Below are 13,321 nucleotides of genomic sequence, written 5' to 3'. Positions count from 1 at the left end.
AAGTGCAAACGGGATGTAGAAGTAACAAGAGGGCTCTTTGCTTCCGCCACTACCTGCGTGTTTATCTCAGCGCCCCCTGCTGTCCTGATACCGGCTGTGACGTCATCATCACGCTGACACACGCACGCTATGAAACGCGGACCAAAACATGCGCGTGCATGAGGGTTGTGGTTGGGCGGACAAAATGTTCGATAAAAACGCTAAAACTGGGTCAATTTCGCTAATTTTTTTTTCCTCTTCCTAAAAGTCACCTTTGCCCTAGTCAACATTGTGCATTGAACAAAAATACAACCTGCAAGTTGGCCTTTAAGCTAAATGACGATAAAACAGAAGTTCTCATAATTGGCTCCAGTTAGCAGAGAGAATCAATAATAAGTAGACTTGGTAACCTGGCTGTAGAAAGTAACACCACAGTAAAGAACCTGGGGGTTATTCCCGATTCTGAATTGAATTTTAATACACACATTAACACATTGACTGCCAAGGGGTTTTCTAGAATGGCTCTCCCACTGCCAAGGTTTTTGACCATTCTGACTCATTTTTGAGGGCCCACAGAACATTTTGTACTAGGACTATGAAAACATAGAATATCTCAAAAAAAAGCTTAGAATCTCTTCTTTCATCTGGAAAAGAAAGTGAGTTGATACCATGCTCTGTTCTTTAGCTAGAGGAGTTTGAATACAGCTTGGTATTCACCAAAAAGAGGCCTTTTTCTTCAGAAGCTGAGATATGAGCGTTTTAGTAAATGACACACATTTAGAGGCATAACTTGATTTCAAAAGTGTTTCAAATTTATTTAGGGCCTTCATTGACATCAGTCATGTAAACAATACTTGTTTATAAAAAAAAAAAAAAAAAAATGCTTTTGATTGTACATCTATTGCTCTGTTTCGCTCCAAAGTGCTCAATTCAAACAACATTTTTCACAATATTTTTTTTTTTTTCATTTTTTTTTCAAATAATAAATAATAACAATTCAAAGGTGATGTGCAACATCAATATATTCATCGAGAGCGTCATTTTCCAAACTTTTTGCCCACACAATTCAAAATGTCAATACTACATTCATTGCAGATCTACAAGCTTGCCTTTTTTTTTTCTCTAGGGAGTACAACAACAAATTGGTGCTATTAGAGCAAAATAAATAAATAAAAGTAAAATATCTGCCTGGCATGAAGCAGTATGAATAGGCAGGTTGAGGTTGGTAGGTTGAACAACATAGTAGCAGCTGCTTCACAAAGTGCTTTCAAAGTAAATGTAACTACATCAAATAATAATAAATACTAATCATTCAAATCAATAAATTGAGTGCAATCAGCGCAAATAAATAAACAAAAATAAAGTTCTTTTTTTTGCAGCACCCTGAGCGGATCAACGTGCGTCTACCCTTCACCCGGCTCTCGAGGCCACTCTAGTAGTCTTTTACAGTGTGGTACCGATGTGTACATTGGTGGTGCAAGGGCACACGACAGGACTTGCACTCAAAGCTTGTCTCACTCCGGATGTTTTTCCCGTCCTTCTTCTTTGACGGTAGCTTCGATCGGGAACAAACCCTACAACACCTTTGTGGGTACTTCTTAGCAGAACTTGCTTTGGGGAAATTGATCAGTTCGTGATCTAGTCTGTCATTCAGCCTGGACTCGGGGTCAACGTTTGGTGGCAATGGGTGTCTAACACGTGGGGCATCCCCAGGAGGCGGGGCCTCACTCCTACCCTCCTGACGACGGGCAGCTCTGGGGCGATCCCCAGGAGGCGGGGCCTCACTCCTACCCTCCTGACGACGGGCAGCTCTGGGGCGATCCCCAGGAGGCGGGGCCTCACTCCTACCCTCCTGACGACGGGCAGCTCTGGGGCGATCCCCAGGAGGCGGGGCCTCACTCCTACCCTCCTGACGACGGGCAGCTCCGGGGCGATCCCCAGGAGGCGGGGCCTCACTCCTACCCTCCTGAGGACGGGCGGCGCCGTCTTCCTGCTCTTCCTCGGACCCCTCCTCTCCGTCTTCATCCTCTTCCTCGGACCCCTCCTCAGCAGGCGGGGCCTCATTCCTACCCTGCTGAGGACGGGCGGCGCCGTCTTCCTGCTCTTCCTCGGACCCCTCCTCTCCGTCTTCATCCTCTTCCTCGGACCCCTCCTCAGCAGGCGGGGCCTCATTCCTACCCTGCTGAGGACGGGCCACTCCCCCAATGTTCCCGCGGGTGGTCCAGGACTTCACTACTGCCAAGATGAACGAGTAGAAGTTCTGAATTTTGGGTTGGGCTGGGTGCCTGGCCTTGTAGATCACATAGGCGTTGAACTGGGTAATCTGGAGCATATAAAAGAAGAACTTTTTTGTCCACTTCCTCGTTTTCCTGGTACACATGTAATAGCTGAGGTTCTGGTCTAGCTTGTCGACCCCGTTCATGTGTTTGTTATACTCAATAACACACACAGGCTTCTCTTCGACCACCTTCTTGCTGTGTTTTTTCTCCTTCCTGGACACGGGCAGCATGTCATGAGGGTGCAAGGTGGAGATCATCGTGACGATTTTTGTTTTCTTGGCTCGCCATGCCAGTACCATCACGTCCCTGGAGTGGCGAGAGATGGTGGACCCCAGTGGCAGCTTTGAAGGGGTAACATCTGCGATGGCTGGTGGCTGTCCTCGCTTCTTACGCAGGGTCCCGCAGACGTATGTCTTCTTGTTCAGGAGCATAATGGCCGTATCCACTGAATTGTACAGGTTGTCCATATAGAGCCTATATCCACATCCAGCTAAACTGCCTAAGAGTGTTGTTATGATGACAGGTAGTGTCTGCTTCTTTTTACAGTATGGCAGCATGTTGTGGAGGTAGCCTGTTGCTGAATCACACAAAATGTACGACCTGATGCCGTACTTGACCGGCTTCTGTGGGGCATAGACCTTGAACTCCAGGCGTCCCCGCCACAACAGCATTCCCTCATCAAGACTGATGTCCACGCTCGGCAGGTACATCTCCTGGAAATTGGCCAGCAAGGACTGCAGTATTGGGCGGACTCTCCAGAGTTTGTCTACGTCTTCGGGCTTTTCTGGTACAGGGCGGGGGATGCTGTTGTCCACGAAGTGGAGGTTGCTCAAAATGGCCTGGAACCTGTTCCTCGGCATCACTTTCCGGAAGACGGCGGCCTCGACGTACTCATCAGTGGACCAGTACATGGCGATCTCAGGCTTTTGGCTGATTCCTGTCAGAAGAAAGAGCCCCAGGAAGCGCTTGAGCTCGTCTAGATCCACCGCTTTCCACTTCTTTGCTCTGCCATACTTCTTGTCACTGTCCGGCTTCTGTTCGGCATAGAGGTTGGTTTGAGTGCGGATTTCCTCCAACAACTCATCCGACAGCAGCAGCTCAAAGAAGTCCACGGGCTCATCAGACTGCAGAGCAGCAGCGGCGTTTTGAGGACCCGGAGTCCCAGCTGTGAAGGGGATGTCCCGAGGACACCATCCTGTGGAATGCCACACAGGAGGAGGACCCTTGTCCTTCTTGCCCTTGGCACCACCTGTGAATTATAGAAATAGATCATTACCATAAAATACTTTTTTCTTTGACACACACACACACACACACACACACACACACACACACACACACACACACACACACACACACACACACACACACACACACACACACACACACACACACACACACACACACACACACACACACACACACACACACACGATAATAATTCTTACCTCCACGACCAGCTCCACCAACCGCTCCACCAACTGCTCCCTCCTCCACCTCCTCCTCACCACTAGCATGCGACCCTGTGTAACATAACATATACTTTCTTTTAGATATTATGTCCATCTTTAGCAAAGCATTTATCATCCACAGACCACATGCATATATACACTGAATAAATAAATATGAGAGAATACATTTACCATTACCCTGGTTTTAGCATTTTTTCATTCATGTGCTATAATTGACAATTCACTCACCCCTACTACCGTCATCATCATCATCATCATCTGCATCCATGGCAGACACCAGTTCCAGAGCACCCACCAGTACCTCCTCCTCAGCATCTACAATACAATTTCAAATACTTTGGTGAATATTATGCATTTAGCAAACATTATCCAGACAGAGCGACTGACAAAAGGCACATATGAGATCAAATAGACATGCCTGATCGACATCAAAGGCTTCAGTTCAGGTCAGAAAAACAACATAACAAAAACAAAACCCCTTTGACCTACAGGATTTTTGTTGTTGTTATTATGTGGCCTGACCTGAACGGATGCTTTGATGTCTTTTATATTATGACAGCCATAATGTGCAGACAGAGGGAGGGGGCATGCAGCTGGCATTTTCCCCCTACAAGAAAACTGAATAAAATGAACAGATCTACAAGCTCAAAAAGCGTGTAGATCTGTTCATTTTATTCAGTTGGCGTTGTGCGAGGCTCGCTCCGTTGTGGCCAACGAACCACAGGTTGAGAACCGCAGCCACATACAGTAACGAAAATCGGGCCACAGCCTGTCGTCTATGTTGCCAGATCGTGGGAAAGTAATAAGCAACCAGGTCTATGAAAACGAGCCCACAAGAAGCGAATAGCCGAGTATAGGCCACATGGGCACTTCAAACATATCTAAAACAAGGTGAAAATAGTCCATCTACAAAATCACAACCACAATTACCATCATTTCCAAGCAGATTTACAGAAAAACAAGTCCAGTGTGGCTTAGCAGACCTAGCCCTGAAACAGATACTAGCGTCATGTGAACCATGGTATAGCAAACCTGGCAACGACGATAGTTTACTTTTCTGCATTGAATCAGCTAAACGCACGGTCAGATGAACTAGTAACGAATACAACTCGATCAAATCAACTTGTAACACATAAAACGATATAAAAAAAGTATGCTTACCACTGGAAAAAGGACTGTTGCCCCGACTGAGAGCCGCCGGTTCCCAAGCCGAGCCCTCAGAGGCACCACTACTGTCACTGTCGGCGTCGGTGTTGGATCCCTCCACCCCTGACCCCAACTCGCTCCCCGTAACACTGCCACCGGCCCCGGCCCGGTCAGGGCTCGCAGGAGGACGGGGACGAAGGACCATGCTGCTGCTCGGATCGCTCCTACGGCCGGGGGGCAGGTCCTCGCGGTCCTGGGTGCCGACACTCGGCCCTGGTTGGAGGTCCACAGGAGGAGGATAAACCACCGGAGCTTGGGAGGCTGCTGCACCAGCCCCAACCAAGAACCTCTCCATGGACTGCTGACCAGGTCCGGGGGTGTTCTTGCGCTTTTTCCCTACCATAGCTACTCTCTCACAGTACACTATATCTAATATAAACTTTATCTCCTCTCTATTACCACCTATTTTCTCCTATTCTCTCCCTATAACGCCGATCACCTCTCCTATAAATACTCCTATTACTGCACTCTATATCTTACCTCCACGCCCTCTCTATCTATAATATATATATATATATAAAACTCAGTAGGATTTATATATATATCACTCACACTTACTACACTCAAAATATCAACTCACACACACAAACTCACGTACAAACAATTCACTCTTTCACTCAATATAACTCTCCCACACAAACTCACGTACAATTCACTCGTTCACTCACCGTATCTCACACTCGTATCTCTCGTTCAATCTAACTTACGTATCTCACACTCGTATCTCTCGTTCACTCGATCACAACTCTCAACTACTGCTACTAATACTACTACTATACTGCTACTGATACTACTACTAATATACTGCTACTGCTACTACTACTGCTACTGCTACTACTACTACTACTGCTACTGCTACTACTACTACTACTGATACTACTACTGCTACTGCTACTACTAATACTACTACTATACTGCTACTGCTACTACTACTACTACTGCTACTGCTACTACTACTACTACTGCTACTGCTACTGCTACTGCTACTACTACTACTACTACTACTACTATCAAACTATCAATCTATCTATCTATATCTCTCTCTCTCTCTCTCAATGACGATCGGCTCTTACTAAACTTTTTGAAAATGCACAGAAAGAGGGCTCCGCGCGTGCCCTTTTTGTAGGTTTCCGATCTCAGGACACCTGTTATTTTTCCACAGTGGCTTTGATCTGAGGTCACAATGACCTGGATCCAGAAGAGTTTTTATTTTTTATTTACAAAACAACAATATTGGCGGCACGATCAGTCAGTTTATCAAAGGGGTAACATGCTGTGTGTTTGTGTTATGATCTGTCCCTGTGTGTGGGAAAGGCTGCTGCGGGTGCACGTTACGAGTGCGAGCATTGACGTGCACACCCTCCATTCACAGGCAGTCAGGGTGCATGGATGCGCGTGCACATTACCAGCGTGGAATGTGATGTGCACACGCTTCCCCAACGAACCTGGCCATGCTGCTTTGTTGATTACTGCAGCCAGCTGAGGCAGAGAGAGAGAGAGATCGCTGGGATTCAACTTTAGGTTTGGGAGCCTGATCACTGCTTTAGATGATGTTTTGTGTGATCACATGTTCAGATGTTTTTATTTTATTACATTAGAGTGCGAGCAATTGACGTGCACACCCTCCCTTCCCCCATAGAGCCAGCTGCTGATATCCAGTGATTACAGGCAGTCAGAGTGCATGGATGCGCGTGCACATTACCAGCGTGGAATGTGATGTGCACACGCTTCCACAACGAACCTGCCATGCGGCTTTGTTGATTACTGCAGCGCAGAGAGAGAGAGAGAGAGATCGCTGGGATTAAACTTTAGGTTTGGGAGCCTGATCACTGCTTTAGATGATGTTTTGTGTGATCACATGTTCAGATTTTTTTTTTTTTTAGTTCTACGTAATTTTCATGTAAGAGATTAACCAACAAAGTGCCTGAGGGGTTAATCTAATGTAAACCATTAAAAAGACCTTGGCCCGTAGGACTACGGGCTTGGCACTTAACGGTTGGATTTAACGGCCCGTAGGACTACGGGCTTGGCAGTCAATGTGTTAATCATGTTACCAAGATTGCTTTCTTTCATCTTAGAAATATTGCACGAATTAGAGACTATCTGTCGTTAGACGATGCAAAAACGTTGATCCACGCTTTTGTTTTCTCTCGGCTTGATTACTGCAACGCACTCTACTCTGGCCTGCCAAAGAAAACAACTGACAGATTACAACTTGTTCAAAATGTGGCAGCCAGAATTTTAACTAAAACTAGGATGAGAGAACATATCACTCCAGTTCTAGCTTCACTACACTGGCTCCCGGCTGTTTTTAGGATTGACTTTAAAATTATTTTAATAGTTTATAAAGCTCTAAATGGTCTGGCACCTTCCTACCTCTATGACTGCCTAGAGAGATATGTAGAGATGCACGATATAATCGGTAATGTATCGGAATCGGCCAATATCGGCCCTAAAATGCCATATTGGTATCGAACCGATCTCAAAATAAACCCGATTTAAATTCACCGACATAATAATAAAATGCCTGAGAGCAGTCTGTCTGCCTGTCTCTGTCTCTTTAAGAGAGCCAGCTGTTGCCCCTCCCCCCTCCACACGCTCTGCATGCCTCTCAGACAGAGAGAGCAGTGTGCAGCAGGCTACTGAGGCTAGGCTAAGCTGCTCCGTGAACAGACAGACAAGTACTCAAACTAACAGCAAACAAACTCTTCACGTCCATTGTTCATACCCAGAACAGTCAGAGGGTTTCTTGTACATCTTAAATTAGATCAGAGTAGTGATGCTGCAGAGGATATATTTTCAACACAAATGTGTACATTGCCTCGTTATTTAACATCGACGTAACAAACACTCGTTACTTGACTCGAGTGCAACCAGCGGCCGCTGTTGAACAAGCAAGCTGCTTGTTTATTTAACCACAGAGAATGAGCACAAATTAGCTCTCAGCTGGTAATGTTTCTGTCTTTGACATCCTGTTGTCCTACAATCTGTAGTGTAGTGTATTTATGGTAAGATTAGTTTGTTGTTAGTTCACACACACACACACGCACGCACGCACGCACGCACGCACGCACGCACGCACGCACACACACACACACACACACACACACACACACACAGTGGCGGCTCCAGGGATTTGTGATTGGGAGAGCTAAGGGGGGCTTTATTGTTTAGAGCAGAGACTAATTAAGTTAGGCAACAGACAATATGAATAACACTAATAACAAACTAGATTCAATGATCTTAGTTCCATAGGCCACATAACATATGGTTTTGTGTTATACAAAGATTCAAATGATTCTGTAATGGCTTATAGCATACAAAAATGATGTCATAATTAAGTTTGTTACTTAGAAGAATATATATAATTAATGTATTTATTCCATAAATATTTTCATCACAGTAGGGCTAGTGGAGAGGGGGGTTTACCATCAACTTTCATCAGTAAAACAAATTAAAATAACAAAAATCAGCAATGAGCTCAATATAAATATAATATATAATATATCGGTATCGGATCGGTATCGGCCGATATGACCCAGCAAATAATCGGTATCGGTTTCAAAAAAACAATATTGTGCATCTCTAGAGATATGTTCCAAACCGGCCCCTCAGGTCTTCAAGTGCTGACCTGCTCGAGGTGCCTACAATGACTTCACACCCAGTGTGAAGTGGGCGGTGTGGTCATCACAGTGGTCATCACAGTGATGGAAGCTCACTTAAAGAAAACTAATATTTCTGAAGTGCGAGGTGTTATTTATATGTTATTAATTTCATTATGCGTCTCGCTAGCCAATCACAGTACTGGGCAAAGGGTGTGAATAGAGTCAACCAATCGTAGTACAAAAAAGAAATACATTTATTGAGAACAATCTTCTTCCAGTTCTAGGAAGACTTTCTATTGTCTTCTCAATATCGGTTTCTTCTTTTCTCATTTCAGCCATAGCGATCTTTGGGTTCTTCTTTACCGCTCTCACCAAGGCTCGTCTCCCCCGATTACGCAGTTTGGCCAAAGGGCCACTTCTAGGAAGACTCCTGCTTGTCTCAAACGTCTTCCATTTATGGATTATGTTGGCCACTGTGTTCTTAGAAATCTTAAGTGCAGCGGAAATTCTTTTGTAACCGTGGCCAGATCTGTGCTTTGCCACAATTCTGAACTTTTCTGACATATCCTTTGATCTCATGATTCTCATTTTCTCTGACATCTCTCCCACAATTTCTCAGTTTGGCCAAAGGGTTTGGCCAGTTCTAGGAAGACTTTCTATTTTCTTCTCAATATTGTTTTTTTCTTTTCTCATTTCAGCCATATTGATCTTTGGGTTCTTTTTTACCGCTCTCACCAAGGCTTGTCTCTCATGATTCTCATTTGCTCTGACATGCACTATGAGATATACTGTCTTATATAGACAGGTGTGTGCCTTTTCCAATCAAGTCCAATCAATATAATTAAACACAGCTGGATTCCAATGAAGGTGTAGAACCATCTCAAGGATGATCTGACGAAATGGACAGCATTTAAGTTAAATATACTAATGTCACATCAAAGTGGTTTCAGATTAATTTCATCATATGTCTCACTAGCCAGTCACAGCAATTGGAGCACTATGTCACTGTTGTTATTTAACAGTGGTCATCACAGTGATGGAAGCTCACTTTAAAAAAAAAATGTCTCGCTGGCCAATCACAGTGCTGAATAGAGTCAGCCAATAGAGTCAGGCCAGGGGCCACCCATTGTGGGTGGAAGGGGTGTACAATGGGTGGCCAATCACGGTGCAGGGTTTGGGGGGGTACAATGGGTGGCCAATCACAGTGCAGCAAATGTCAATGTCCCAACCTCACACAAAATATGGTGAAGCAGCATTCTGCTTCTACGGACCGACAGCGTGGAATAAACTCCCATTACACCTAAGACAGGCAGCCTTTGTCGACAGCTCAAGACCTATTTCTTCACTCTTGCTTTTAGCTGATTCTTTGGTTGATTTTTTAAGTCCACACTGTATTGCCCTATTTTAATGTTGTTTTTGCTTTTCTTTTTTTTTCTTCTTGCTTATTTGTTAAATTGGTTGTAACTGTAATTGTATTCTTGCTCTGTAAAGCACTTTGAGCTGCATTTCATGTCATGAAAGGTGCTATACAAATGTTGTTTATTATTATTATTATTATTATTATTATTATTATTCATAACACATCAAAGTCCTTTTTCATGTCACATCATAGTCCTTATTAACACCGGCTTCGAATGCTATCAATGCACTGAATGGGAGATTATCACGTTTTATCAGACCATTGAATGGGCGAGTAGGCGACAAGTAGGCGATACACGGACCTACCCGCTATTTGTCAGAACATTCATTCAGGAGCTACTGACCTACTTGGAGGCGGAGCAGTCCCCACAACAATATTTACGATTCCGTACATAACTCCAACGGCGCTGAGTAGGCTCAGGCGAACGTTGCTCCGTTCAGGACGGCAACTCGGTCACTTTAGCTCCCTCGGTGGTCCTTCACGGGGCTCCAGTTCGCCTGAGAATGCGTGCCTCCGTCATGGTCCGAAACCAAAACCGAAACTGAACTATTTAAGTCATCTCCGTTGGTAGGTCAGTATGTCTTGATAACACCCAATGAATGGTCTGATAAATCGTGGGTAGGTAAGTAGGTCGCCTACTTCGCCCATTCAATGGTCTAATAAAAGGTGATAATGTCCCATTCAATGCATTGATAGCATCCGAATCAGATGCTTATTAAAGCCTTATTCATGTCACATCATATTCCTTAATGTTAAAGTCCTTATTAATGTAATATCAAAGTCCTTATTATTTAAGTTCTTATACATGTCACCTTAAGTCCTTATTGTATTACGTATTACATTCTAGACCAGAGTGTGGAGTCCAGTCTGCAGGTGAAGATGAGTTCTACATCCAGGACTGTTTCTATTGAACTGGAACCTGAAGACCACCTTAAACAAGAACCTGAAGATCACCTTAAACAAGAACCTGAAGACCAACTGGAACTCGGTAAATTTCAAGCTCTCTCTTTTTCTTTTTTATTCTGTGCTGTTGTGGAGCTATCACCAAGGGTGAAAGTGTGCCGCTAATAAGGGTGTAAAGATTACACCTACATCGATGTGTGGAACCCTGGATCGATCTAAATGTACCATGAATCGGACAATGGTTTGGTTATAAAAGGTATTAATCAGTTCCCTCAACGTTTCGATCGGTCAGATCATCAGGAAATTCCTGATGGAGATTAAACTGATCAAGAGCAGAGCTTTCACCAGTGTGCCGACTTTATTTTCCTTTTGTTGAATTGTTTTTTGTCCTGCATCTGGACACTGAAGTGAATGTGTGTGCACTAGCTTTTCATAAAACAGAGGAAACACTGCATGAAAGTGTTTTTAGTTCAAAATGTTAATGGTGAATCATTGTATCTTTTTTCCTAGACTTCCTGCTCCTCCCTGTGTGTAAAGAGGAGGTTTCCCCTGAACAGCAGGAGAGGAGCTCCAGTGTGGTCCAGGAGGAACCGATACCTCCACAGATTAAAGAGGAACAGGAGGAGCTACTTCAAAGACAAGAGGAGGCTGATGGGTCAATATTGACACTAATAGCAGTGGAAAGTGATGATGATGGTAAAAACAGAGAGACAGAGCCTGTAGCCAGCACCTCAACTCAACGTATGAAAACACTAAATTATGTAGAGGACTGTGGAACATCACAACCAACTAGTGATGACCAGCTCCTCTCTTCACACTGTTCTGAATCTGACACTGAAGACAGTGATGAGTGGGAGAAGACCAGGGACGGTCAGTCAGCTTTAAACACTCTGAAATCACACAAGACACAAAATGTGGAGAAACAAATATTGTCTTTGAGCCACAAGTTGTCCCAGGACCTGAAATCATCAAAACAAACTCACTCCATGAGGAGTCACACAGGGTTTGCTTGTACAGTTTGTGAAAAAAGGTTCAGTCGGAGTAGTCATCTGAAAAGGCACATGAGGACTCATACAGGTGAAAAGCCCTTTGTCTGTACAGAATGTGGTAAAGTCTGTAGTGATCTAAAAATACACATGAGGACTCATACAGGGGAAAATCCCTTTGCTTGTAAAGTTTGTGAACAAACTTTCCGTCATAGTGGGAGTCTAAAAATACACATGAGGACTCATACAGGCGAAAAGCCCTTTGCTTGTACAATTTGTGGTAAAGGCTGGGTCAACACAAGTGCTTTAAAACAACACATGAGGACTCATACAGGTGAAAAGTCCTTTGCTTGTAAAGTTTGTGGTAAAGGCTGGGTCAAAACAAGTGCTTTAAAACAACACATGAGGACTCATACAGGGGAAAAACCCTTTGCTTGTAAAGTTTGTGAAAAAAGTTTCAGTCACAATAGTGATCTAACAAAACACATGAGGACTCATACAGGTGAAAAGCCCTTTGCTTGTAAAGTTTGTGAAAGAAGTTTCAGTCAGAGAGATAATCTAAAAAAACACGCGAGGACTCATACAGGTGAAAAGCCCTTTGCTTGTAAAGTTTGTGAACACAGTTTCAGTGATTCTGGTTCTCTATCAAAACACATGAGGACTCATACAGGGGAAAAGCCCTTTGCTTGTAAAGTTTGTGAAAGAAGTTTCAGTCAGAGAGAGAGTCTAAAAAGACACATGAGGATTCATACAGGTGAAAAGTCCTTTTCTTGTAAAGTTTGTGATCAAACTTTCCGTCATAGTGAGAGTCTAAAAATACACATGAGGACTCATACAAGCGAAAAGCCCTTTGCTTGTACAATTTGTGGTAAAGACTGTGTCAAAACAGGTCTTTTAAAACAACACATGAGGACTCATACAGGCGAAAAGTCCTTTGTCTGTACAGAATGTGAAAAAAGTTTTAGTCAGAGTTGTGATCTAACAAAACACATGAGGACTCATACAGGTGAAAAGCCCTTTGCTTGTAAAATTTGTGAACGAACTTTCAGTCAAAGTGCGAATCTAAGAAGACACATGAGGACTCATACAGGTAAAAACAAAAGTATTTAGTTGAAGTTTGTGTCAAAATGCACATGGGAAGATAATGAGGTTTCATTCAGGGGAGAGATGAACCATAACAACAAGACGCTCTCTGAGTTGACATGTGATGTAATACCATTCATTCAGTTTAATCCAGGATAACAATGACAAGTCATAGATACCAAAGCACAGCAATCACATCGACTGACAATATCAACATGACCGAATAAAATAAACTACTGTAGCCTGGTAAACCCTCCCTCCGGAAATCTCATTTTCATTTGATTTCAGGAAGGAGTCTGGCCTGATCGCCCATTCTGCAATATTGGCTGTGGGCTGGAGTTGGGCGGGAGTAATACCGTTGACTGACAACCCCTTCAGCCAATGATCG

The 13,321-nt window shown here is 43.9% G+C and overlaps 1 protein-coding gene across 1 annotated transcript; it reads right to left on the bottom strand.

The window, feature by feature from the left end:
* Positions 1 to 1,107: 1,107 nt before the first annotated feature.
* LOC311048655 (uncharacterized protein) lies at positions 1,108 to 5,279 on the bottom strand (the record flags this gene model as incomplete). The annotated part of the gene is made up of 4 exons (XM_084061916.1): positions 1,108 to 3,507; positions 3,707 to 3,781; positions 3,959 to 4,045; positions 4,892 to 5,279. The coding sequence occupies 4 exons, from the start codon at positions 5,277 to 5,279 to the stop codon at positions 1,412 to 1,414; spliced, it is 2,646 nt and encodes an 881-aa protein (XP_083918042.1). The 3' UTR covers positions 1,108 to 1,411.
* Between the last annotated feature and the right edge of the window lie 8,042 nt (positions 5,280 to 13,321).

This window comes from Gymnoscopelus microlampas (genome assembly GCF_963454915.1).
Source record: "Gymnoscopelus microlampas genome assembly, chromosome: 7".
NCBI classification, from domain to species: domain Eukaryota; kingdom Metazoa; phylum Chordata; class Actinopteri; order Myctophiformes; family Myctophidae; genus Gymnoscopelus; species Gymnoscopelus microlampas.
The sequence above is the reverse complement of the archived record's forward strand: the minus strand, read 5'-3'. Positions and strand labels throughout refer to the sequence as shown.